General features: G+C 52.4%; 2 protein-coding genes across 23 annotated transcripts in view; one reads left to right on the top strand and one right to left on the bottom strand.

Annotated features, from left to right (window-relative positions):
* C17H19orf47 (chromosome 17 C19orf47 homolog) overlaps positions 1-111 on the bottom strand; it is a 50839-nt gene extending 50728 nt beyond the window's left edge. Inside the window, exon 1 of one of the 2 annotated variants that reach the window (XM_055250042.2) lies at positions 19-111. The gene's annotated coding sequence lies outside the window, so the exon portion shown is untranslated. The remainder of the gene's footprint in view (positions 1-18) is intronic. The other variant, XM_055250046.2, reaches the window with a different exon arrangement.
* PLD3 (phospholipase D family member 3) lies at positions 19-26877 on the top strand. 21 transcript variants are annotated; one of them, XM_063621010.1, is made up of 14 exons: positions 129-308; positions 14319-14351; positions 14484-14696; positions 15187-15278; positions 15378-15452; positions 15540-15682; positions 16461-16644; positions 18658-18778; positions 18860-18987; positions 20396-20596; positions 23196-23335; positions 24970-25135; positions 26181-26280; positions 26381-26877. In XM_063621010.1, the coding sequence occupies exons 4-14, from the start codon at positions 15252-15254 to the stop codon at positions 26566-26568; spliced, it is 1473 nt and encodes a 490-aa protein (XP_063477080.1). In that variant the 5' UTR covers positions 129-308; positions 14319-14351; positions 14484-14696; positions 15187-15251; the 3' UTR covers positions 26569-26877. The 21 variants fall into 21 exon arrangements, with proteins under 21 accessions (XP_063477090.1, XP_063477080.1, XP_055106007.1 ...); XM_063621009.1 differs by having other exon boundaries at positions 254-352; XM_063621014.1 differs by having other exon boundaries at positions 254-352; positions 15152-15278.
* Positions 26878-26976: the final 99 nt, after the last annotated feature.

Raw genomic sequence — 26976 nt, 5'->3', positions numbered from 1 at the left:
CGGAAGCACCCCCCTCACCGCCGGAAGCTGAACTGACCTGCCCGCGGCCGCTCTACCCCACCAGGCCGCCACCAGAGAGAGAGTGCAGCCATAACCGTCACGTGACCGCCTACCGTCACCAGCGAGAGTGCGGGCGTAACCGTCACGTGACCGCCCACCGTCGGCCGGGCGCTCCCCTCCGCCCGTCGCTAGCGAGCGGCGCGGCCAATGAGAAAGGCGCATGCCTGGCCCCCGCCGGCCCGCAGTCTAGCTGTAGTGCGCCTGCGTGCGACTAGGCGGGGCGGTCAGGCGGGGATACAGCCTGGAAGGTGCGTGTGGGTCTGGGTCTCGGAGTGGGAGACGTGGAGTGCAGGTACTGTGCGATCTGGGGCCGCGGCGCCTCGGCTACCCTCCTCCTGTTGTCCTCCACGCTATAATGCATCGCCTGCTTTATGTCGTCCTCCGTCCCTTTATGTCACCATTCCTCTCCTGTTTCATCCCACTTAAATCCTCACAACTCCTTCTGTCGCCATCACCCTCTTTAAAGTCGCCATCAGCTCCCTTAACTCGCTTTCGTTCCCCTTAAGCCCTCTTTGCCACCATAGGTCGTAATCGCTCCCTTTAAATTCGTCATCGCCATAGGTTACCTGCATCCCGCTTTTGTTGCCATTTCTCCTTTATAAAATCCTCATTTCTCTTAAACCCTCATCATACCCCCAAGTCACCTTCGCATGGCTACTGTCCCCATCGCTCTTCTTAAATCGCGCTAATGCAACCCTTATGTCATCATTACCCCTTATGTCTTTGTCCCTCCCTGGGCATCACCATCTCTGACCAGTCACCATCCACTCCTCATGTTTCCAGTTTTCCCCATAAGGAGCCACCCAGCCTTACAGTTATTTTTCTTCCCTTCGTGTCTTCGTCATTTCCCCGTGTTACATCTCACATGACATACGGGGTACTGCAGCCCATTACCTGGGGTTTGTCAGAATCCCAGCCTCACCACTACACTTCTGGATACCTTGACTACCTTATGGCACCTTTCCAATCCCAGCTTCATCTGCAAAATGCACTCGGGGACATCCACATCAGGGCTGAGTGTGACGATTCTGTGAGTTTATTCTTGTGGTAGGCTCAGCTTGACATGGTGTTTTTGACTAATATTGTTATTAACCATGTCACCCTCGGCCGGGTGCGGTGGCTCATGGCTGTAATCCCAGCACTTTGGGAGGCCAAGGTGGGCGGATCACCTGATGTCAGGAGTTCGAGACCAGCCTGATCAACATGGAGAAACCCCGTCTCTACTAAAAACACAAAATTAGCCGGGCGTGGTGGCGCATGCCTATAATCCCAGCTACTCGGGAGGCTGAGGCAGGAAAATGGCGTGAACCCAGGAGGCAGAGCTTGCAGTGAGCCGAGATGGTGCCACTGCACTCCAGCCTGGGTGACAGAGCGAGACTCTGTCTCAAAAAAAAAGAAATTATAACAATAATAATAAACCATGTCACCGTCATCCTCATCCAGTCATCTTCATCATATCCTCATGGCCACTTTCCCCCTCTCCCCAGCTGCCCTCGTCATCCCCGGGGTGTCGTCACAGACCTCGTATCAGGATAGATACTCTGCCACAGCAGCCACACCACCTCACAGTCTCCATGTTGCCCTCACCTCTGCCACGTCACCACACCTGTGGCAGTGGACCATTGGCCATTGCGAACCTTGCTTCTGTAAATACTTAATCCCTATCTCATTATCTTGTTGGATTGAGTGCTTCCCTCCACCCCCAAAAATGAGAGCATTTAGCTATTGCCTCGAGGGTTGAGGAAGGCTTGGTGAGGGGGAGACTATAGGTAGCTTAGGCCCAGAGTTCCCTGGGCTTTTAGAATTGGGGCTATGGAGAGATGAGGCCTGTTTCTCCCGCATTTAAGTCAAACCTCATCAGTCTTAGGCCGGACGAGGTGGCTCATGCCTGTAATCCCAGCATTTTGGGAGGCTGAGACAGGTGGATCACTTGAGGCAAGGAGTTCGAGACCAGCCTGGCCAACATGGTGAAACCCCGTCTCAACTAAAAATAAAAAAAGTTAGCCAGATGTGATGGCACGTGCCTGTACTCCCAGCTACTCAGGAAGCTAAGGCAGGAGAATCCCTTGAAGCCTGGAGGTGGAGGCTGCAGTGAGTCGAGATCGCCCTACTGCATTCCAGACTGGGCGACAGAGCGAGACTGTCTCCAAAAAAAGAAAAATGAAGCAAAAAACAAAACAATACAAAAACAGATCTGCCTGGGCAAATAGCAAGACCCCATCTCTACAAAAAATTTTAAAAAAAAATTAAGTGGACACGGTGTACACCTATAGTCGCAGCTATTCAGGAGGCTGAGGTGGGAGGATCACTTAAGCCCAGGAGTTTAAGGCTGCAGTGAGCTATGATTGTGTTACTGCACTCCAACCTGGGTGACAGAGTGAGACGCTATCTCTAAAAAACATTTTTTTTTAAGTGGTTGGGTGCAGTGATTGGCTCACACCTGTAATCCCAAAACTTTGAGAGATCAAGATGGGAGGATTGCTTGAGGTTGTGAGTTCAAGACCTGCCTGGGCAACATAGCAAAACCCCATCTCTACAAAAAAAAAAAAGAAAAATCTTCTCAAAAAAAATTTTTTTAACTCAAAAAAAAAAAAAAAAAGCCCGGACGTGGTTGCTCACGCTTATAATTCCAACACTTTGGGAGGCCAAGGCAGGCGGATCACTTAAGGCCAGGAGTTTGAGACCAGCCTGGCCAACGTGGTGAAATCCCATCTCTACTAAAAATTAAAAATTAGCCAAGCATCGTGGCACTCGCCTGTAGTCCCAGCTATTCGGGAGGCTGAGGCAGGAGAATCACTTGAACCCAGGAAGTAGAGGTTGCAGCGAACTGAGATTGCGCCACTGCACTCCAGCCAGGATAACTGAGCGAGACTCCATCTTAAAAAAAAAGTGGCCGGGCACAGTGGCTCATGTCTGTAATCCCAGAGCTTTGGGAGGCCGAGGCGGGCAGATCACCTCAGGTCGGAAATTCAAGACCAGCCTGACCAACATGCAGAAACCCCATCCCTATTGAAAATACAAAAGTAGCCAGGCATGGTGGCACATGCCTGTAATCCCAGCTACTCAGGAGGCTGAGACAGGAGAATCATTTGAATCTGGAAGGCAGAGGTTGCAGTGAGCCGAGATCGCGCCATTGCACTGTAGCCTGGGCAACAAGAGCGAGACTCCGTCTCAAAAAAAAAAAAAAAAAAAACTGCATGATCTTGGGCAACTGCCTTAACCTCCCTGCGCCTCAGTTACTGCATCTGCAATATGGGAATGAAAACACAAATTTATCATTCTGCACATAATTCTTACGCATGTACTATATATGTGCCCAACACTGCTAGGCACTGGGGATACCTCAATGAACGATACAGACAAAAATATCTCGGCCAGGCGCAATGGCTCACACCTGTAATCCAAGCACTTTGGGAGGCAAAGCGGGTGGATCACCTGAGGTCAGGAGTTTGAGACCAGCCTGGACAACATGGTGAAGCCCCATATCTACTAAAAATGCAAAAATTAGCCAGGCATGGTGGCACGCCCCTATAATCCGAGCAACTCGGGAGGCTGAGGTGAGAGGATTGCTTGAACCCGGGAGGCGGAGGCTGCAGTGAGTTGAGATCGCACCACTGCACTACAGCCTGGGTGACAGAGTGAGACCCCGTCTCAAAAAAAAAAAAAAAATCTGGCTTTATGGACTGTACTACACTCTAGTGGGGGTAAGAGGCAATGGGTAAATAGGTAAGTAGATTATTGGATGTATTAGAAGGGGCATGGGGAATGTGAGGTCAAGGTTGTAATTTTTAATAGGGTGGTCAGGGAAAGCTTTCTGAGAAGGTGACATTTGAACCAAAGACTTGAAGGAGAAGAGAGTGGGGCCGGGCACGGTGGCTCATGCCTGTGATCACAGCACTTTGGGAGGCTGAGGAAGGTGGATCGATGGAGCTTAGGAGTTTGAGATCAGCCTGGGCAACATAGCGAAACTCCATCTCTACAAAAATTAGCCAGGTATGGTGGTGTGCACCTGTGGTCCTAGCTACTTGGGAGGCTGAGAGGTGGGGGGATCGATTGAGCCTGAGAGTTCGAGGCTGCAGTGAACCATGATTTTGCCACTACACACCAGCCTGGGCAACAGACGGAGACCCTGTCTCAAAAAATAAAAAAAACAACAAAAAAACGGCCGGGCGTGGTGGCTCATGCCTATAATCCCAGCACTTTGGGAGGCCAAGGCTGGCAGATCACCTGAGGTCAGGAGTTTGAGACCAGCCTGACTAACATGGTGAAACCTCGTCTCTACTAAAATTACAAAAAATTAGGCAGGCGTAGTGGCAGACACCTGTAATCCCAGCTATTCGGGAGGCTGAGGCAGGAGAATCACTTGAACCCGGGAGGCGGAGGTTGCAGTGAACCGAGTTGGCGCCATTGCACTCCAGCCTGGGCAACAGCGAGAATCCGTCTCAAAAAAAAAGAAAGAAAGAGTGACATGGCCTTCTGGGGGAAGAGCATGCTGGGCAAAGAGAACAGCAAAAGCAAAGGTCTTGAGGTAGGAGCAAGCTTGGAATATTTAAGGAATAGCAAGGAGGTCAGTGAGAGAGGAGAGGGGCAAGAGACGATGTTGGAGGGGTGTTGGGGCACATCGTGGAATGCCTTGTGAGCCATGCAGAAGACTGGCTTTTACTCCAAGTGAGGTGGGAGCCACAGGAGGATGTGGAGCCGAGGAGGGATGCGGTCCAGTGTAACATGAAGCCATCACCCTGAGCTGTGGCAGCTCCAGAACTTCTACCCAGGATCGACTAGTGAGAGGCAGCCTCATTGGAAAGAGAGCCAGAATCTTCTTCAGTCCACAGTCACATATCCTTTATGTTGGGAGAAAGTTTCAAATATCCCTGTCAAAGACCGAGGCTGGGTGTGGTGGTTCACGCCTGTAATCCCAGCACTTTGGGAGGCTGAGGCAGGTGGATCACTTGAGGTCAGGAGTTCGAGACCAGCCTGACCAACATGGTGAAACCCCATCTCTACCAACATTATAAAAAATTAGCTGGGCGTTGTGGCAGGCGCCTGTAATCCCAGCTACTCAGGAGGCTGAAGCAGGAAAATCACTTGAACCCGGGAGGCAGAGATTGCAGTGAGCTGAGATCGCACCACTTCACTCCAGCTTGGGCAACAGAGCAAGACTCCATCTCAAATAAATAAATAAATAGTCATAAAATTTGAGGGCAGGCCAGGGAAATGCTAATGGAGTTTTTGAGAAGCTGGCACCACCACGGGGTTCATCTGCTGCCCCAGATGGTGGGGGGCAGGCAGCAGGGGATCTACAGATGATGAACAACAGGGAGGCAGCTGTCATGTGGCATCTGTCCCTGGAAGCGTGAGGCAGCTTGGGTTCAAATCCTTGCTCCATTTCCTCTCTCTTTTTTTTTTTAACCAAAGTCCAGGTTCCAGGCTTACACCATATCCTCTCTATTTCTGTTTATACCTGTGACTTCACCTCTCTGGATCCTTAATTCCCTAAATGGGATTTTTAAGAGGACTGTTGTGAAAATTAAATATATTAAGTCCAATTTAAAAAAATAAAACAAATACATTAAGTGCTTTGAGGCCAGGCACAGTGGCTTACACCTGTAATCCCAGCACTTTGAGAGGCTGAGGTAGGCAGATCACTTGAGCCCAGCAGTTCAATAGCAGCCTGGGCAACATGGTGAGATCCCAACTCTACAAAAAAAAAAAAAAAAAAAAAAACTAGCTGGGCATGGTGGCACACACCTGTGGTCCCAGCTACTCGGGAGGCTGAGGCGAGAGGATCACTTGAGCCCAGGAGTTCCAGGCTGCAGTGAGATGTGTTCCCACTACTGCATTCCAGCCTGGGCAACAGAGCAAGGAGACCCTGTCTCAAAAAAAAATCAAAAATAAATGCAAGAAGCCCCATTGTCTCACTCCACACCCTGCACTTTTGCAGGCTAATGCCTCCCTCAGGCCACAGAGTCCCTCACCTGATGTGATGAAGGGAGATTTTGCATTATTTGTTCATGAATTAGTTCAACCGTACACTGCCCTGGAATACAGCTGAGCTCTGGGTTCAAATTCCCGGCTGATCCCTATAATCCCAGCATTTTGGGAGGCTGAGGTGGGCAGATCACTTGAGGTCAGGAGTTCGAGACCAGCCTGGCCAATGTGGTGAAACACTGTCTTTACAAAAAATACAAAAATTAGCCAGGTGTGGTGGCGGGCACCTGTAATCCCACCTACTCAGGAGGTTGAGACACGAGAATCGCTTGAACCTGGAAGATGGAGATTACTTTGAGCCGAGATCCTGCCACTGCACTCCAGTCTTGGCAACAGAGTGAGACACTGTCTCAAAAAACAAACAAATTTCCAACTGACAAACCAATGCTGTGCAACCTAAGCAGGTAATTTCCCTGAGCCCTGCCACCTCATCTGAAAAACAGAGATGGTAACACTGCTTTGCCCTAAACTTACCATGTTATTATTTTTCTTTTCTTTTTTCTTTTTTTTTTTTTATTTGAGATGGAGTCTCGCTCTGTCACCCAGCTGGAGTGCAGTGGTGCGATCTCGGCTCACTTCAACTCTGCCTGCCAGGTTCACGCCATCTTCCTGCCTCAGCCTCCTGAGTAGCTGGGACTACAGGTGCCCGCCACCACACCTGGCTAATTTTTTGTATTTTTAGTAGAGATGGGGTTTCACCGTGTTAGCCAGGATGGTCTCAATCTCCTGACCTGGTGATCCACCCACCTCGGCTTCCCAAAGTGCTGGGATTACAGGCATGAGCCACCACGCCCGGCCTCACCATATTATTATTTTTCTTTCTTTATCTTTTTGAGACAGGGTCTTGCCCTCTCACCCAGGCTGGAGTGCAGTGGCGCAGTCATGGCTCACTGCAGACCAAGCTCCCAGGCTTAAGCCATCCTTCTGCTTCAGCCTCCCATGTAGCTAGGGCTACAGGCGCATACCACCATCCCCAGCTATTTTTTAGCCTTTTTTTTTTTTTTTTTTTTTTGAGACAGAGTCTTGCTCTGTCTCCCAGGCTGGAGTGCAGTGGCGTGATCTCGGCTCACTGCAACTTCCACCTTCTGGGTTCAAGCGATTCCCCTGCCTCAGCCTCCTGAGTAGCTAGGATTACAGGTGCATGCCACCAGGCCCGGCTAATTTTTGTATTTTTAGTAGAGACAGGGTTTCACCATGTTGGCCAGGCTGGTCTTGAACTCCTGACCTCAGGTGATCTGCCCATCTTGGCCTCCCAAAGTGCTGGGATTACAGGCATGAGCCACCATGCCCAGCCGCCTAGCCAATTTTTTAAGTTTTTGTAGAGATGGGGTCTCACCTTGTTGCCCCAGCTGGTCTCAAACTCCTGAGCTCAAGCCATCCTCCCGCCTTGGCCTCCCAAAGTGCTGGGATTATAGGCATAAGCCACTGCGCCCTGCCAATATGGCTAATACCGGTTTATAGACGAGGCCAGCAGGGCTCAGAAATAAGCCCCATGCTCAGCATCACTCAGCAGGAAAGTGGCAGAGGTGTGATCTGAACCGTGAGCTCTCCAATTTAAAGGGCTGCTGTAGAGGAGGAATCAAATCTCCCACTGCCATCCTCCCCTGGGGGTGGGGTGTTCAGGGATCTGTGAGCCAGTGGGTTTTAACTTCCTCCTTTTTGCGGGCTGTGGTGTCATACTCCAAGGGGGGCAGGACCACAAGGCAAGGGGACTGGGGGGTATTCTGTGGGCTGGGAGAGGGCACGCTTCCTGGCAGTGCCCTCTGCCAGGTGAGACCTGATCTCTTTTTTTTTTTTTTTTTTTTTTTTTTTTTTTTTGAGACAGAGTTTTGCTCTTGTTGCCCAGGCTGGAGTACAGTGGCGCAATCTTGGCTCACTGCAACCTCCGCCTCCCAGGTTCAAGTGATTCTCCTGCCTCAGCCTCCTGAGTAGCTGGGATTACAGGCATGTGCCACCACGCCCGGCTAATTTTATATTTTTAGTAGAGACGGGGTTTCACCATGTTGGTCAGGCTGGTCTCGAACTCCTGACCTCAGGTGATTTGCCCGCTCAGCCTTCCAAAGTGCTGGATTACAGGTGTGAGCCACTGCGCCCAACCGAGACCTGATTTCATCTCATGTCATACCAGCGAGGAGGCAGAGCATAAGTACCAACCTGGATGGGGCGCGCTGGGAGCCCCATGGAGGTTCTAGGGTCCTGAGAACACAGGCATTGAGACGGGCTGAGGAGGCACTCCAGCATCCGGCTGCCTGTGCCCACCTTCAGTTTCACCCTGCCCTGCTCCCACAAGGATCTGAGCAGGGAGGGGGCCTGATATCCTTCTCCAGCTGAGGCCATAGTCCTCTGGAGGCTAGGATCTGGTGATGGGGCACCCTAGCCAGGAGCCTGAGCCTCTTTATAATTTAGTTTCCATAGAAGTTATATGTGCATTTTTAAAAATTCAATGTAAGTAAAGACCTACAATGAAAAGCAACCGTCTTGTCTCTGGGGGTGGGATGGGGGATGCCTTTGCGTGGGGAGCTGTTAGGAGCTTTGACAATCACCTTTGCTGAGAGCCTCCTAAATGTCAGTGGCTCTTCTATGCACATTATATGTGTGCTAATTCCTTTTTTAAAACTTTGCTTTTTGTAGAGATGAGTCCTGCTGTGTTGTGTAGGCTGGTCTTGAACTCCTGGCCTCACCAATCCACCCCCAACCTTAGCCTCCCGGAGTGCAGGGATTACAGGTGTGAGCCACCTTTCCCAGCCTGTTGACTCCTTTAGTTCGGAGGAGCCAGTCAGATTTTAGACATCTCAAGTGTTGTATGTTCAAAACCAAACTCCTGGTCTTTTCCCCAAACTTGTGCCTCCCTGTCTTGCCCAATCAGATATTGACACCTCCAATCCTTGCAGTTGCTGCAGCCAAAACTCAGTATCCCTGACTCCTTTACTGCTCTCAAACCCACATCCAGCCTAGAAATGCCATCCCCTCCACCTTCAAAATGCATCCAGACCCCGCCCTTTCTTCAACACTTGGCTGACCACACCCTGGTCCTGTCCACCCTTGGCTCCTGTCTGGATGCTCCCAGCAGCCTCCTCCCTGGGCTCCCTTGCCCTGCCCCAGTCTGCTCCCCACACACAGCTGCCAGGGGATCCTGTAACACCTGTGTTTGTTTCTTCAGGCTGCTGTAACAAATTGCCACCAAGTTGGTGGCTTAACACAATAGAATGTATGGCCAGGCGCAGTGGTTCCTGCCTGTAATCCCAGCACTTTGGGAGGCCGAGACGGGATCACTTGAGGTTGCACCACTGCACTCCAGCCTGGATAACAAAGCGAGACTCCATCTTAAAAAATAAAAAGAAAAAAAAGACAACAAATTCATTCTCTCAGTTTTGGAGCCAGAAGTCCAAACTCACGGTGTAGCAGGGCCATGCGCCTCCAGAAGCTGGAGGGGAGGTTCCATTCCTCACCTCTCCCAGCTTCTAGTGGCTCCAGGCATTGCTGATTTTATGGCCACATCACTCTAATGTCAGCCTCCCTGTTCACATGACCTTCTGCCTGTTCTATCACTGAGCACAGTTGTGATTGGATTTAGGGCCCATCCAGATAGTCCAGGATGATCTCATCTCAAGATCCTAAATCTGATTACAATTGCAAAGATCCTTTTTCCAAATAAGGTCACATGCACATAAGTTCCGGGGATTATGCTTGCGGGACAGATCTTTTTTGAGGCCACCATTCAACCCACTACAAAATCCAACTGAAGCCCAGCGAAGTGGCTTATACCTGAAATCCCCACACTGTGCGAGGCCAAGGCAGGAGGTTTGCCTGAGGCCAGGAGTTCAAGACTAGCCTGGGCAGCATAGGGAGATCCTCATCTCTCTCTCTCTCTCTTTTTTTTTTTTTTTGAGACGGAGTTTCATTCTTGCTACTCAGGCTGGAGTGCAATGGCGCAATCTTGGCTCGCTACAACCTCGTCCTCTTGGGTTCAAGCAATTCTCCTGTCTCAGCCTCCTGAGTAGCTGGGATTATAGGCATGTGCCACCACGCCCAGCTAATTTTGCATTTTTAGTAGAGACAGGGTTTCTCCATGTTGGTCAGGCTGGTCTCCAACTCCCAACCTCAGGTGATCTGCCCACCTTGGCCTCCCAAAATGCTGGGATTACAGGCATGAGCCATCACGCCTGGTGGAGATCCCCATCTCTTAAAAAAATTCTGAAGCAGATCACATCATCCTTCCCTGCTGGGAACCCACGCGTGACCCTGTCCTACCCATCACAGTCCAGGCAGCCCTGCAGGATCTGGCCCTGTCACCTCTGTGACATCTCCTCTCCCACTCCCCCAGCCCAATTCACTGCAGACACACTGGCATCCTTACTCTCCATCCACACCAGGCACATTCCTCCCTCAGGGCCTTTGTACTGATCATTTTTCCCACAGATGTCCATCTCACCCTCCTTGAAGTTTTTCTTCAGGTATCCCCTTCTCAGTGAGGCCTTTTCTGACCTCCTTATTAAATATCACAAACAATTCCACCCCCACCCCCTTCCCTGATCCTCTGTGGCACTTACTACCTTCTAGCATTGTATCATTTATTTATTATCTTGTTTGTTATCCCCCTTTTTTTTTTTATTTTTTGAGACGGAGTTTCCTCTGTCGCCCACGCTGGAGTGCAGTGGCGCCAACTCACTGCAACCTCCACCTCCCTGGTTTGAGCAGTTCGCCCACCTTAGCCTCCCAAGTAGCTGAGATTACAGGTGCCCTCCACCACGCCTGGCTAATTTTTGTGTTTAGTAGAGATGGGATTTCGTTATGTTGGCCAGGCTGGTCTCGAATGCCAGACCTCAGGTGATCCACCCACATCGGCCTCCCAAAGTGCTGGCATTATAGGCGTGAGCCACCGCGCCTGGCCTCATTCTCCCTCGTGTCTATTTTGTTCACAGCTGTATCCCAGTGCCTAAAACAATACCTGATGCACACAAGGCAACCAGTAAATGTGTGTAAAATTAATGAACAGCAAATGCTATTGTTACCATGCCCATTTTGCAGATGGAGAAACCAAGAGCACAGAGGCGTTATCACTTCTCCAAGGTCAAACAGTCACTAAGTGCTGAAGCTCAGATTCAAACACAGGTATCTGGCTCTGGCACTTACTGTATTGTCTTGCCAGTCTCATCCAATCTAAATCGCTTCTCCAGTACTAGTTTTTATTTGTTTGTTTTTTATGAGGCAGGCTCTCACTGTCAGCTGGGCTGCAGTGCAGTGGTGCGATCACTGCTCACTGCAGCCTCCACCTCCCAGATTCAAGCAATTCTCCTGCCTCAGCCTTCCAAATAGTTGGAACTACACGTCCATGCCACCATACCAGGCTAATTTTCTTTCATTTGTTGTAGAGATTAGATCTCACTATGTTGCCCAGGCTGGTCTCAAACTCCTGGGCTCAAGCAATCCTCCCACCTTGGCCTCCCAAAGTGCTGGGATTACACCTGCAAACCACCGTGCCTGGCCCTCCAATATTTACTTTTTAATCAAAAGTTAACACAATAAGAAAAATAATACAATTAAAACATCAAATGTTAAAATTAAACTAATCATTACAGACCTGTAATCACTGTGCAATTTGGAAGCCAAACCATCACTGACAATTTGAACGAAGTCCATCTATTTTCTTCCTATTTTTATTTTGGTTTTGTTTTTATTTTTTATTTTCTTGTAGAGACTGGGCCCTGCTATGTTGCCGAGGCTAGTCTGGAACTCCTGAGCTCAAGCAGTCCTCTCACCTCAGCCTCCCAAAGTGCTGAGATTACAGGTGTGAGCCACGGTGCCAGGCCTTTCTCCCTATTTTTGGTTTATTAGTGACCATCCCAGTTCTCCAGCCCTGACGCTGCCAGTCCTGTTACTTCAGATCTCCATGCCCCACCTCGCCTTCGGTTTTGTTTTTATTCATCTTGGCTTCCCTAATTTCACATTGCCTGCTGTTCCAACTCCATATTCTTCAATAAAAATATGTCTCACCAAGGCCTTCAAAGAAAACTGAAGGCAAGCATTTCCTGCACTCCCTCCTGCCTCCTCCACCCACAATGCTGTGGTCAACCGCCTCTAAGACTGATGTTATCTTCTGCTTCTCCTAGTGACCTCTGGAGTTTCAAATAACCTTAGACTGTTGCTGTTTCTTGCTAGATTTGTTTGTTTGTTTGAGACGGAGTCTCGCTCTGTTGTAACCCAGGCTGGAGTGCAGTGGCGCAATCTCAGCTCACTGCAACCTCCGCCTCCCAGGTTCAAGCAATTCTCCTGCCTCAGTCTCCCGAGTAGCTGGGATTACAAGCGCCCGCCACCACGCCCAGCTAACTTTTACATTTTTGGTAGAGAGAGGGTTTCACCACATTGGCCAGGCTGGTCTCGAACTCCTGACCTCAGGCGATCCACCCACCTCAGCCTCCCAAAGTGCTGGGATTACAGGCCTGAGCTGCCACACCCGACCTGCTAATCCTTTTTAGGCATCCCGTTTGTCTTCCTGCCATGAAAAGAGGGGATCTAGTATGTTCTACCTTTGCCAATCTGGGATCTGACATTGGTAGGGAGGAGTTTGCAAGTTATCCCTACAAATCTAGGTTGGATCTTGGAGTAAGGGGAGCACCTGGCTCTGAGAGTTTTCTTCTTCTTCTTTTTCAAAAAAAAGTAATGCACGCCCCGATTTTTTAAAAGGTGATGAAACTGGCGACGTCTGTGTTTGCTTTATAATTATTTCTCAACCTACACCAAGATATTTTCTATACTTCTCTGAAAATAGCTTATGTTTCACAATTTTAAAAAAGAAAATAGGCCAGGCACGGTGGCTCATGCCTGTAATCCCAGCACTTTGGGAGGCCAAGGCAGGCGGATCATGAGGTCAGGAGTTCGAGACCAGCCTGGCCAACATGGTGAAACCCTGTCTCTACTAAAAATACAAAAATTGCTGGTCGTGGTGGCGGGCGCCTGTAATCCCAGCTACTAGGGAGGCTGAGGCAGGAGAATCGCTTGAAACCGCAAGGCGGAGGTTGCAGTGAGGCAAGATTGTGCCACTGCACTCCAGCCTGGGCGAAAGAGTGAAACTCCGTCTCAGAAAAAAGAAAAATAGGGGCCAGATGTGGTGGCTCATGCCTGTAATCTCAGAACTTTGGGAGGCCAAGGTAGGAGGATCACTTGAGTCCAGGAGTCCAACCTGGGCAATAACCAAGACCCCGTCCATACAAAATTTAAAAAAAAAATCTGCTGCGGCCGGGCGCGATGGCTCATGCCTGTAATCCCAGCACTTTTGGGGGCCGAGATGGGTGGATCACGAGGTCAGGAGATCGAGACCATCCTGACTAACACGGTGAAACCCTGTCTCTACTAAAAAATACAAAAAAAAAAAAAAATAAGCCGGGCATGGTGGCGGGCACCTGTAGTTCATGCTACTTGGGAGGCTGAGGTGGGCGAATTGCTCAAACCAGGGAGGTGGAGGTTGCAGTGAGCCGAGATGGCACCACTGCACTCCAGCGTGGGAGAGACAGAGCGAGACTCCGTCTCCAAAAAAAAAAAAAAAAAAAAAAAAAATTAGCTGGGCATGGTGGCAAGTGCCTGTAGTCCCAGCTACTTGGGAGGCTGAGGCAGGAGGATTGCTTGAGGCTGGGAAGTTGAGGCTGCAGTGAGCTATGATCGTGCTACTGCACTCCAACCTAGGGAACAGAACTCTGGCACTAAAAAAAAAAACAGAAAAGAAAAGAGAATAGGCTTACAATAAAAAGCAATATTGACCTACCCCAAAATCCCACTCCCTTGAAGACAACCACTTCTGCCCTGTTGCTTCTCTCAGTAATACTCCTTTTCTGCAGTTATCTCTTGACTTCCTGCCATATGTGTTTGGGGGAGCTTGAGGGAAGAGGGCGTCCCTGTCTCATTGAGAGAGGTGCCACCCTCTCTCAATTGGGAGAGGAGGGATGAGAGAGGAAAGGGGTCTCCAGTGTGTTTCTCCAGCCAGGGCCTTAAATCCGTCTTGGGAGATATGGGATGGGGTGGATCGGAAAATAAATTTTTTAAAATCCCTACCAAAATATCAGCTGGCTTTTTTTAAAAAATCAAATACCGAAATCCAAATAGACTCCAACAGAAAATTCACCATCTCCTCTGCCCTTTTCTTCCCATCTCATGCTGTGAACTGTCTTCTGTTGACTTTACCGCTACATTTCTTCATTCTATTATTCAACCTTGATCTCTCCGTTTCATTTTATAAGCGTTTTATTAATTTCATTTATGTATTTATTTTTGACTAGGTAATGCATGTCCATGGTACACAAATTCACAAGGTTTGTAAACGAGAAAAGACGTGAGGTTCCTTTTGTTCTTTACCTGTGGCGTCCCTGCCCTACACGGGGACTCTAGGGTGGAATGTAGCACAGCCCATCCACCAGCCATGTACTACCCCCAAACCCGGCCAGGTTGGAGCGACCGTGTCTGGGAACCGGGGCCCCCCTTCTCGCTGCGGTGAGCCCGGACTGAGGCGCGCACTGCGCAGACTCCCCGCTGCAGTGGGCGGAGCTCCCGCATGCCCCGCCCCCTCCTCCCGCCCACGTTCAGCCTGTCCAGGCAGAAGCTGGGGCCCAGCGGAGGTAGCAGCAGACGCCTGAGAGCGAGGCCGAGGCCCCTCAGGGGTAGGTGGGGGGAGGCTGGCTGGGGGGATGGGCAGCGGGGTGGCAGGGAGGCCCCGATGATCCCTGGCTGAGCTGTGTGGTGTGGGGGCACCTGAGAGTGGAGGAGCCACCTAGAATATACTCGCTGTCCCAGGGCTGAGAAAAGGACAGGCACAAAGACCTGGGGCTCCGCTGACCTCATCCAGCGCTGCTTTTCTGGGGGTGTCTAGAGGTTGGAGGAGGGAGAAGGGGGCTGCTAGAGAGGAGCTGCGTGGGTGCTGATGGGGGCAGGGCGGGCACTGCAGAGCGATGAGCAGGCAGCAGAGCTGTTGGATTTTGAGGGATTTCGAAATCCTGCTGACCAGTGACCAGCTTCCTCTTTTTGGGGTGGTGGGCAGTGTGCCAGTGGCCCCCATGATTATGAATAGCCCCAAGACTAATCACCCTTCTGTGATGTCTGTCCCTCGAAAGCGTAGAATGCCCCACACAGTGCCCACTTTTGTTCTGCCAGTTTGGAGACCCTGACACACCCACCTTCTCACCTGGGCTCTGCGTATCCCCCAGCCTTGAGGGAAGATGAAGCCTAAACTGATGTACCAGGAGGTAGGTGGATTGAGGGGCTCAGCAGGGTGGAGCTGGGTGCAGTGGGGGTGGGGGTTCCCAAGTGCCACCTGTCACCCCCGTTGTTGTCCCCATCCCCAGCTGAAGGTGCCTGCAGAGGAGCCCGCCAATGAGCTGCCCATGAATGAGATTGAGGCGTGGAAGGCTGCGGAAAAGGTAGGAGCCCTCTGCCACCCTCGCTCTGTCTCAGAGACAGGCTGGGCTGCCCCCTTGGGCTGGCTGACCTCCTCCTCCTCCCCACAGAAAGCCCGCTGGGTCCTGCTGGTCCTCATTCTGGCGGTTGTGGGCTTCGGAGCCCTGATGACTCAGCTGTTTCTATGGGAATACGGCGACTTGCATCTCTTTGGGCCCAACCAGCGCCCAGCCCCCTGCTATGACCCTTGCGAGTAAGTGGGGGGTGCCGCAGGTGGTGGGGGAGGGGCCTGCCAGACCAGGGACACTTAAGCACACACTCAGCAGGGCCTGCACTCAGCCCTACCCAGCGCTTGCGACAAGTGAGGAGGTTGCAGCCTCCCAAGTGCTCGCCCGCCCCCTCCTCCTCCACACACATAGTTTCTATGGCAGCCACAGCGTCATCTTCTATCTGGCCCGTGAACAGACACAGCATCTTCCACCCACATCTGTGGACACACACACACATATCTAAATACATGACCTCCCTTCCACACCTCTAGACAGACAGACAGAGGATCATGAGTCCAGGCACGCATTCAAATACACACAGTTTTAAAAAATGTTTTAAAAAGAAAAGAAAAACTCAAATACAGTTTAGCTGGGCTTGGTGGCTCACGCCTGTAATTGCACACTTTGCAGGGCTGAGGCGGGAGGATTGCTTGAGCCCAGGAGTTCCAGACCAGCCTGGGCAACGTAGTGAGGCTCCATCTCTACTAAAAGTAAAAAAACAGCCAGGCATACTGATGCACACCTGTAGTCCCAGCTACTCAAGAGGTTGAGGTGGGAGGATCGTTTGAGCCCAGGGGTTCGAGGCTGCAGTGAGCCGAGATCACGCCACTGCATTTCCAGCCTGGGGGACAGGGCAAGACTGTCTCTAAAAAAAAAAAAAATACAGTCTGTCCAACACACCCATGGACAGACAGCTGAGCACTCACCTCCCAGCCCTTGCTCTCCTGCACCGTATGGCTGATAGCATCCCCCACCCCCCAGAGCAGTGCTGGTGGAAAGCATTCCTGAGGGCCTGGACTTCCCCAATGCCTCCACGGGGAACCCTTCCACCAGCCAGGCCTGGCTGGGCCTGCTCGCCGGTGCGCACAGCAGCCTGGACATCGCCTCCTTCTACTGGACCCTCACCAACAATGACACCCACACGCAGGAGCCCTCTGCCCAGCAGGTACTTGCAACCTTGGCCCTGGCCAGCAGCAGGGGCAGGGGGTGGGAGGCAGCAGGGGCTGTAGGGGATGAAGGGGTTTCTCCTGCAGCCCAGGAGACAGAGGGGCTTGTCTCACACAGCAGATTGGACACAGGTGTTTGCAAGCAGCTGTTGTCACATGGCTCTCTGGACTGGGGGCCTTTGTCACCGTCATCTGTAGGCCTCTGAATGTCAGGGTGCGGGTTTGGTTACAAGGGGTTATTAGGCTGGCATATGTCACTCACCCACAAGCTGCCCTGACCCCATCACACAAAGAAACGGAAGAGTGGAGTAATTAACAGCCCAGCCTCAAGACAGGGGCCACCTCCCAGCTCTGTGACCCCCAGGCAGGTCACCTCTTCTCTCCGGCTTCAGTTTCTTTATCTGTAAAATTGGGCCAATTTATAGCACCTGCTTCTTAGGGCTCTTGTGAGGATGAAATGGACTAATCCATGCAAATTTTAGCACAGTGCCTGGCACAGGGTCAAGCTTTGTGAGTCTGCTGTTACTATATCCTGGTATGGTCTGCAGACAAACTTGAAGAATGTAAAAGCTTCACAATTTGAAAAGGAACAGCCTACATGGATAACCTCTTCCATTGAAAAACCATGAATTTGTTCCTTCTGTTTTCTTCTCCCTACTGTTTCTCTTTGTGAGAAGCTGTCTTAAAACTTAACTAAAATTACAAGGCTCCTTAAGAACTGCCTGAAAAAAATAATTATGGCCAGGTGTGGTGATTCACACCTGTAATCCCAGCACTTTGGGAGGCCTAGACAGGAGGATCACTGGAGCCCAAGAGTTCGAGAGTAGCCTGAGCAACATAGTGAGACCCCCTCCCCCATCTCTACTAAAAATAAAAAAAAATTAGCAGGGTGTTATGGTGCATGCCTGCAGTCTCAGATACTCAGGAGATGGAAGGAAGAGGATGGCTTGAGCCCAGGAGTTGGAGGCTGCAGTGAGCCATGATCATGCCACTACACTCCAGCCCAGGCAACATAGCAAGACCCTGTCTCAAAAAAAAGAAAAAGTAATGATAATAATTACAAAAGTCAAAAACCAAAGCCAGGCATAGTGGTACACACCTGTGGTCCCAGCTACTTGGGAGGCTGAAGCAGGAGGATGACTTGAGCCTAGGAATTGGAGGCTGCAGTGAGCCATGATCATGCCACTGCACTCTAACCTGGGCAACATGGTGAAACCCCGTCTCTAAAAAAAATTGTTTTTATGTTAAAAAACTGTATGAGCTCCCACCCCCTGCTGGCTCCCTCTGAAGTGGTTTAAAACACAGATGTAGGAAGCAGATGGTCTGGGTTCAATTCCTGCTCCATAGCTGGATGTGGTGGTGCACTCCTGAGGTACTGGCTACTTGGGAGACTGAGGCAGGAGGAATGCTTGAGCCCAAGAATTGAATATCAGCCTGGGCAACATAGCAAGACCCTGTCTCAACAAACAAACAAACAAAAACAAAAACAACAAAATCCCACTCCACTACTGAGTTCTCTGTGGGGATTATAATTAAACCGGCCTCACTGGGTTGTGAGAATTCAGTGAGTTCGCTGAGAAGGGGCCTAGAACGGGGCCTGGCACACAGTAGGTTCCAGGGCATCCTTGACTGTTGCTGTTGTTGGCATCATCATGCCTCACTGGATACCTTCCAGGACCCCCTGCCTGAGCCTCGCCCCCATGATCCTGGGAGATGCCTGGAGGCCCTGCTTTGATGCTGAATTTTGAGAAAGTGCCTGGAGGGGCAGGAAGGGTCAGGAGGCCTTGGAGGGGGATCACAGGGCAACTAATTATTAAAGCAGATAAAGATGTTTAAAACAGATAAGGAAGTCTTTTAACATTTTAATCTGTAAAGTCTTTAATCTATGCAGGCTAATGTAAATAAGGCCTGTTTACTCCTAATCATGTCTCAAAATAACTCCACCTGGTATTACCTTGTGGGGTTGGAGAGCTGGCTGGTCCAGCCCCTCAGAAGCTCTCCCCTCCCCGCAGGGTGAGGAGGTCCTCCGGCAGCTGCAGACCCTGGCACCAAAGGGTGTGAACGTCCGCATCGCTGTGAGCAAGCCCAACGGGCCCCAGCCACAGGTGGACCTGCAGGCCCTGCTGCAGAGCGGTGAGCTGGGGCCCAACTGGGGCTGGTCTGGGCCTGGGGGTACCCAGCCTGGCCCCTGATCACTGCCCTTGCTGGTCACAGGTGCCCAGGTCCGCATGGTGGACATGCAGAAGCTGACCCATGGCGTCCTGCATACCAAGTTCTGGGTGGTGGACCAGACCCACTTCTACCTGGGCAGTGCCAACATGGACTGGCGTTCACTGACCCAGGTTTGCCTGCACCCTGTCTACCTTCCTTCCAGGCCACTCCCTGCCCCACAGGGTACCCAGCCTCCGACTGCACCCTTCACTCAATCCAGAGTCGTCTCCACCCATTCTCTGCAATGGCTTCCTTCTTGCCTCCTACCAGGCCTCCCTAATCCAAGCCATGCACGGTGGCTCACACCTGTAATCCCAACACTTTGGGAGGCCAAGGTGGGAGGATTGCTTGAGCCCAGGAGTTGGAGACCAGCCTGGGCAACATAGTGAGACCCCATCTCTACCAAAAAAAAAAATTAGCCAGGTGTGGTGGCACACACCTGTGGTCCCAGCTCCTTGGGAAGCTGCGGTGGGAGGATCACTTGAGTCCAGGAGTTTGAGGCTACAGTGGGTTGTATTCATGCCACTGCACTCCAGCCTGAACGACAGAGTGAGATCCTGTTAAAAAACAAAGAATCCCCAAATGGAGCCCTCTACTGCCCTCCCCCTGCTCCTGGAAGCCTGGGGCTCCCTCTGATCCCCAGTTGCAGGTACCAGCCCCTCTACAGGGCATTCAAGGACCTGCGCACCCATTTGATCTTCATTGTACATCTCTGTGTGCCTGCTCTAAGTCCAGCCCTGTCCTGGGTAATGTTGGGAACATAGTGGTAACAGATGGACGTCATGGAACTCCCAGTCCAGTGCAGACTGGAGGGGTCAGGGCCGGGGTTGGGGAGACACAGGCAGAGGGTCAGGGCCAGGATGGAGGGAACAGAGGGCTGTGGAAGCTCAGAGACCCCAACCTGGGGTATTGGAGGGTTTCCCAAAGGAGGTATAACTAATCTGATCCCTGAAGGATAGGGAGGAATTAGCCCAAGATGGAACAGGAAACAGCTTGGGCAATGAGGTAAAGATAAGACAGGACAATAACTCATGAATTCATTTCCTCAACAGATAGTTCGCCTAACCTTTAATCTCAGCAATTATGCAGGGAGATGCTGCAGATATAGCTGTGACTGAGACATCCCTGGTGCCTGTCCTCCCAGCCCAATGGGAAGACCAATTTGTCACCAGAGAGAATGAGGAGGGAATCCCAAGGGACTATGGGAGCCCAGAGGAATGCCTGGCACAGGCTGGGTAGTCATGGGAGGCTTCCTGAAGGAGGCAACATGTCAGCCTAGACCCAAGAATGAGTAGAAGCTAGCTCAGTGGAGGGTAGAAGCAATAGCAGATGGCTAACGTTCAGGAAACCTGGAGCTTTGGAATAACTGATTTTCATCAAAACTTAAGTTGATAATAATTCTAGAACTTTAGCTATTGGAGTTGGGGTGGAGGGAGTACTGAGGGACAGGGGGATAGACAGAGACCAGACTGGGGAGTGTCCCTGTCATCTGTGAGCACCAGGCCGCTATCCCTGAGCTCAGCACTGCCCTACCTACAGGTCAAGGAGTTGGGCGTGGTCATGTACAACTGCAGCTGCCTGGCTCGAGACCTGACCAAGATCTTTGAGGCCTACTGGTTCCTGGGCCAGGCAGGCAGCTCCATCCCATCAACTTGGCCCCGGTTCTATGACACCCGCTACAACCAAGAGACACCAATGGAGATCTGCCTCAATGGAACCCCTGCTCTGGCCTACCTGGCGGTGAGTCTGGGGCAAGTGGGGCCTGTCATGTCCCAGCCCCATGCTGTCACTCACAGCCTCCATCTGTCCCTGTTTGGTGATGATAGGGAGGGCGTATCCTGACCATCAGTTCTCACCCCAGCTCCTTCTGCTTGGTCAGGGGCCTGGAGTGGTTCCCAACATCCCTCGGCCTCTATTTCAGTTAGAAAATGGGTATCGTTTCCAACCTGTTAGGGCTGCTGGGAGAGGTACCCTGGGTTCATGCGCACCAAACTTTTGGTGCTCTGTGTCATCCAGTATAGCCACAGGTGGCTCTTTCAGTTTAAGTTAATTAAATGCAATTAACAATTCAGGCCAGGTGGGGTGGCTTATGCCTGTAATCCCAATACTTTGGGAGGTTGAGGTGACAGGATCGCTTGAGGCCAGGAGTTTGAGACCAGCCTGGACAACATAGCAAGACTCCATCTTTACCAAAAAAAAAAAAAAAGAAAAAAAAAAAACTAGCTGGGTTGGGTAGTGCATGCATGTAGTCCCAGCTACTCAGGAGGCTGAGGCAGGGGGATCACCTGAGCCCAGGAAATCGAGGCTGCAGTGAGCCATGATCACACCACTGTACTCCAGCCTGGGTGAGAGCCTGTTTCAAAAAAAAACTTTTCTCAAGCCAGGCATGGTTTCTCATCCCTGTAATCCCAGCACTTTGGGAGGCCAAGGCCAAGATGGGAGGATCACTTGAGGCCGGGAGTTCAAGACCAGCCTGGGCAACATAGGGAGACATCATTTCTTTCTGGTTTTTTTTTTTTTTTGGTCTTATTATTTATTGTTCTAGACAGGATACCCAAGAACTAGGGAGACACCATTTCTACAAAAACATAATATTAATTAAAATTAGCCAGGTGTGGTTTCGTGTACCTGTAGTCCCTGGGGAGGCTAAGGCAGGAGGATCACTTGAGCCTAGGAGTTCGAGGCTGCAGTGAGCTGATTGTACCACCACACTCCAGCCTGGGCAAGAGGCTGTTGCACTGTCTCTAAAAAAAAAGACAAAATTCAGTTCCTCATGCAGTAGCCACATTTCATATGCTCAGCAGCACCTGTAGCAAGTGACCACCATATTGGACATTTCCATCACTGTGACAGGCTCTATTGGACAACACTGGCTCTCGCCCATGGCAGATACTGATCACTCTGGACAAGGCACTGATGTTTCTAGCTCTTGATAGTTTCACTAGTTGAGGCAGACAACCCAGGTCTCCCTAGGTCCCCCTGAGCAAGTCACCTGTCCAAGCCCAGAGTCATCATGGAAGGCACGACCCTAAGGCGTGGACGCAGGGAAGTGTAACTCATTGGGGTCTTTCACTACAAGGGCCTCCCACAAGGGATCAAGGCTCTCCTCATTACCACTTCCCCTTTTAGAGCCTCAGTTTCCTTGTCTATTGAGCATTAAGGGAGATGGGGGGCCAGGCGCAGTGGCTCATGCCTGTAATCCTAGCACTTTGGGAGTCCAGGATGGGCGGATCACTTGAGCTCAGGGATTGGAGACCAGCCTAGGAAACGTGGTGAAACCCCATCTCTACCAAAAATACAAAAATTAGCCTGGAGGGGTGGCGGGCACCTGTAATCCCAGCTACTCGGGAGGCTGAGGCAGGAGAATCACTTGAACCCAGGAGGTGGAGGTTGCAGGGAGCCGAGATTGCATCCTTGCACTCCAGGCTGGGCGACAGAGTGAGACTCCACTTCAAAAAAAATAAAAGGGGGGGGCGGGGGAGCTGGGAAGAGGGCCTGGTGTGGCACTGGGCACCCGAGGGGTTCCCAGTCAAGGCAGGCTGTGAGCAAATCAGGGAAGAAAGTGACTTGAGACTGGGCACAGTGGCTCAGGCCTGTAATCCCAGCACTTTGGGAGGCCTAGGCAGGTGGATTGCTTGAGATCAGGAGCTCGAGACCAGCCTGGCCAACATGGTGAAATCCCATCTCCACTAAAAATACAAAAAAATTAGCTGGCTGTGGTGATGCGCGCCTGTAATCCCAGCTACTCGGGAGGCTGAGGCAGGAGAATCGCTTGAACCCAAGAGGCAGAGGTTGCAATGAGCTGAGATCATGCCACTGCACTCCAGCCTGGGAGACAGAGCAAGACTCCATCTCAAAAAAAAAAAAAAAACACTTGAGCAGATGTCCTCAAACTGAGCATGCCCCAGAATCAGCTGGGGGGGCTTGTTAAAACCCAGATTCCTGGACCCCACCCCAGCACTCTGATTCAGGAGGCCATGTGCAGTGAGGCCCAGGAATTTGCATTTGTAACAAGTTCCCAGGTGATGCTGTTGCCGCTGGGTCAGGGACCTTACATTGAGAAGCACTGGGTTAGAGCATAAATTCTGGAACCAGACAGCCTGGGTTCGAATCCTGGCTCCATTTATCTGCTGTGTGACCTTAAGTAAGTCACTTACCCTCTCTGAGCCTCAGTTTCCTCACATGTGAAATGGATGTGGTGATTGACCCTCTTCTTCATGGAGGCTGAGGATTTGGTGAGATCCACAGTACCTGGCTTGTGGTGAGCTGTCCATATGTGGGGTCCATTGTGACCATGCCCCTGGCAGGGCACGTGTCTTGACTGTCCCCTCGCCCTCAGAGTGCGCCCCCACCCCTGTGTCCAAGTGGCCGCACTCCAGACCTGAAGGCTCTACTCAACGTGGTGGACAATGCCCGGAGTTTCATCTACGTCGCTGTCATGAACTACCTGCCCACTCTGGAGTTCTCCCACCCTCGCAGGTACTGCTGGGTGTGGAGATAGGGAGCCGCTGCAGGTGGCCAGGAGACGGGAGAGGGAATCATGGGAACCAGAAAGCTGGTGGGGGCTCCAGGCAAGGGGACAGATGGAAGAGAAGCTGCAGGGAGAGAGAGTCACCAGGAGGTGACCGGAAGAAGGTATCCAGGCACTTGAGACAGGAGAAAGAGAGATTACGGAGGAGACAGGGATGAGGTGTCAGGACAAGGTTTGAGGGAACAGAGAAAAGGATGAGAGGGCCGGGCGTGGTGGCTCACACCTGTAATCCCAACATTTTGGGGGGCCGAGGTGGGTGGATCACTTGAGGTTAGGAGTTCAAGACCAGCCTGGCTAACATGGTGAAATCCCATCTCTCCTAAAAATACAAAAATTAGCCGGGCATGGTGGCATGAGAGGCTGAGGCAGGAGAATTGCCTGAACCTGGGAAGTGGAGGTTGCAGTGAGTTGAGATCGCACCACTGCTCTCCAGCCTGTGCAACAGACAGAGCGAGACTCTGTCTCAAAAAAACAACAAAAAAAGAGAAGGCTCAGAATATTGGGGTTGAGGGCAGGAAGCCTGAGGCAGGGGTACAGGATGTGGGATTTGGGGACGTAGGAGGCACGGGCTGGAAACAGGATGAGGGGCTTGGGGGGTGGGGACTAAAAGTATTTGGGTTTAGGGTAGCAAGCTTGGGGATTTGTGATCCTGGGATAAGAAGGATAACAACCATACCCACTGCAACATCCAGGTGGATGATGGCACTTGTGGGGCTCAAAGAAGGTATTCTAGGGGCAGTAGATAAGACAATGGGTCCGGGCATGGTGGCTCACGCCTGTAATCCCAACACTTTGGGAGGCCGAGGCGGAAGGATCACTAGGAGTTTGAGACCAGCCTGGGCAACATAATGAGACCCCGTCTCTATAGAAAAATTGGAAGATTAGCCCAGTGTGGTGACACTCACCTGCAGTCCCAGCTACTCAGGAGACTGAGGCAGGAGGATCGCTTGAGCCCAGGAGTTGGAGGCTGCATTGAGCTATGGTCGTGCCACTGCACTCCAGCCTGGGTGATAGAGCAAGAACCTGTCTCAAAAAGAAAAAAAGAGGATGGACCAGGCGCGGTGGCTCACGCTTGTAATCCCAGCACATTGGGAGGCCAAGGCAGGCAGATCACCTGAGGTTGGGAGTTCGAGACCAGCCTGACAAACATGGAGAAACTCCGTCTCTACTAAAAATACAAAATTAGCCGGGCGTGTTAGCGCATGCCTGTAATCCTAGCTACCCAGGAGGCTGAGGCAGGAGAATCGCTTGAACCCGGGAGGCAGAGGTTGCAGTGAGCCGAGATCGCGCCATTGCACTCCAGCCTGGGCAACAAGAGTGAAATTCCATCTCAAAAAAAAAGAAAGAAAAAAGAGGATGACAACACTGGGTTTTGAGGAGCAGGAATGGGAGCCACAGCCAGGAGGAGGAAATAGGGATGTGGGATTTATGGAGACAGGAACAGGGTCTGGGAGCCAGCGATGAGGAAGTCCTCTCAATAGCTAAAGCAGGGCCCAGGCTTGGTTCCCCAAAGCTGAGGGCAAAGCCTGTGGACACAGCCGCCCTCTGCATCCTGCCCCACCTCCTATACACCCGTCCTCAGGTTCTGGCCTGCCATTGACGATGGGCTGCGGCGGGCCGCCTACGAGCGTGGCACCAAGGTGCGCCTACTCATCAGCTGCTGGGGACACTCGGAGCCATCCATGCGGGCCTTCCTGCTCTCCCTGGCTGCCCTGCGTGACAACCATACCCACTCTGACATCCAGGTGGTAAGCACCGCCCCAAGCCACCCCTCGGCCCATGTGTGGGGCAGTCCTAGGGACACAGCCCTCATGGGACTCGTCTCTCAACTGACAAGGACAGCCCAGAGAGCCCTGTCACGGTGGGGAAACCATGGGTCAGGGCCAGGGTGGTGGGGCACAGGGAGAGGGGCCAGGGCTGGGATGAGGAGGCACAGGCAGAGGGGTTGGGGCCGGGATGGGGGTGCAGAGAGAGAGGTGTTGGGACCAGGAATGGGGACATGGGCAGGTAGAGGGGTCGGGGCTGGGATTGGGAGCACAGGCAGAGGGGTCAGGGCTGGGATGGGGAGGCACAGGCAGAAGGGTCGGGGCCGGGGTGGGGGGCGCAGAGAGAGGGGTTAGGGCCAGGGTGGGCGGCACAGGCAGAGGGGTCAGGGCCAGGATGGAGGAGGCCCAGGCAGAGGGGTGTGGGCTGGGGTGGAGGGCACAGAGAGAGGGTTTGGGACCAGGACTGGGGGAGTGGGCAGGTAGAGGGGTTGGGGCTGGAGATGGGGGCACAGACAGAGGGGTCAGGGCTGGGATGGAGGAGGCACAGGCAGAGGGGTCTGGGCTGGGATGGGGGGGCACAGGCAGAGGGGTCAGGGCTGGGATGGGGGGGCACAGGCAGAGGGGTCAGGGCTGGGATGGAGGAGGCCCAGGCAGAGGGGTCAGGGCCAAGGTGGGGGGCACAGGCAGAGGGGTCAGGGCCGGGGTGGGGATGCCCAGAGGAAGCCTCTGCCCTAGCGGGAAGGGCCAAGGAAGATGTTCTAGAAATGGGGGCATCTGAGATGAGGCCTCAGGAATGAACAGGAGCCATTCTGCAGGGAACAGTGTTTTGCAAATGAGACCACTGGGGCCTCCCTTTCAGCTTTCATTCTCAGAGTGCCCCTCTGCCTGGCCCTGTTCTGGCCCCCAAGGATTCTATGGGAAGCAGTGGAGTCCCACAGATCTGGCTCCACACCCTGCTCCCTGATCCTGGGGCTCCTCCGACTCCCCGTGCCTCTCATACTCCTTCCCATCCTCCCCTCACACTCAGAAACTCTTTGTGGTCCCCACGGATGAGGCCCAGGCACGAATCCCATATGCCCGTGTCAACCACAACAAGTACATGGTGACTGAACGCGCCACCTACATCGGTGAGTGTCTTGAGCACCAAGGGGCACTGAAGAAGAGGGGGTTCAGACACCAGGGGCGGCCCCCCGAGGGTGCCCTTATGCTCGACCCACTCCTCTCTAGGAACCTCCAACTGGTCTGGCAACTACTTCACGGAGACGGCGGGCACCTCACTGCTGGTGACACAGAATGGGAGGGGCGGCCTGCGGAGCCAGCTGGAGGCCATTTTCCTGAGGGACTGGGACTCCCCTTACAGCCATGACCTTGACACCTCAGCTGACAGCGTGGGCAACGCCTGCCGCCTGCTCTGAGGCCCGATCCAGTGGACAGGCCAAGGCCTGCTAGGCCCCCGTGGACCCAGATGCTCTGGGTCACGGTCCCTGTCCCTGTGCCCCCGCTTCTGTTGCCCCATTGTGGCTCCTCAGGCTCTCTCCCCTGCTGTCCCACCTCTACCTCTGCCCCCACCGGCCTGACGCTGTGGCCCCGGGACCCAGCAGAGCTGGGGGAGGGATCAGCCCCCAAAGAAGTGGGGGTGCATGCTGGGCCTGGCCCCCTGGCCCACCCCCACTTTCCAGGGCAAAAAGGGCCCAGGGTTATAATAAGTAAATAACTTGTCTGTACAGCCTGTGCCTGACTGAGTGGTGTGAGATGGGGTGCAGGGGTAGGGGACAGCTGGCATGGGCCTCTGGCGGGGACATCTTTTTGTGCTGAGCCCTCAA

The sequence above is a fragment of the Symphalangus syndactylus genome, chromosome 17 (assembly GCF_028878055.3).
Source record: "Symphalangus syndactylus isolate Jambi chromosome 17, NHGRI_mSymSyn1-v2.1_pri, whole genome shotgun sequence".
Taxonomy (NCBI): domain Eukaryota; kingdom Metazoa; phylum Chordata; class Mammalia; order Primates; family Hylobatidae; genus Symphalangus; species Symphalangus syndactylus.
The sequence above is the reverse complement of the archived record's forward strand: the minus strand, read 5'-3'. Positions and strand labels throughout refer to the sequence as shown.

What these genes read in the sequence shown, in the direction of transcription:
- PLD3 (XM_063621008.1), top strand. Translation starts at nt 15,252, where the DNA reads ATGAAGCCTAAACTGATGTACCAGGAG. An exon ending in CTAAACTGATGTACCAGGAG is followed by an intron (nt 15,279 to 15,377) that starts GTAGGTGGATTG and finishes CCCCATCCCCAG; the next exon opens with CTGAAGGTGCCTGCAGAGGA. An exon ending in CCCACTCTGACATCCAGGTG is followed by an intron (nt 25,136 to 26,180) that starts GTAAGCACCGCC and finishes CCTCACACTCAG; the next exon opens with AAACTCTTTGTGGTCCCCAC.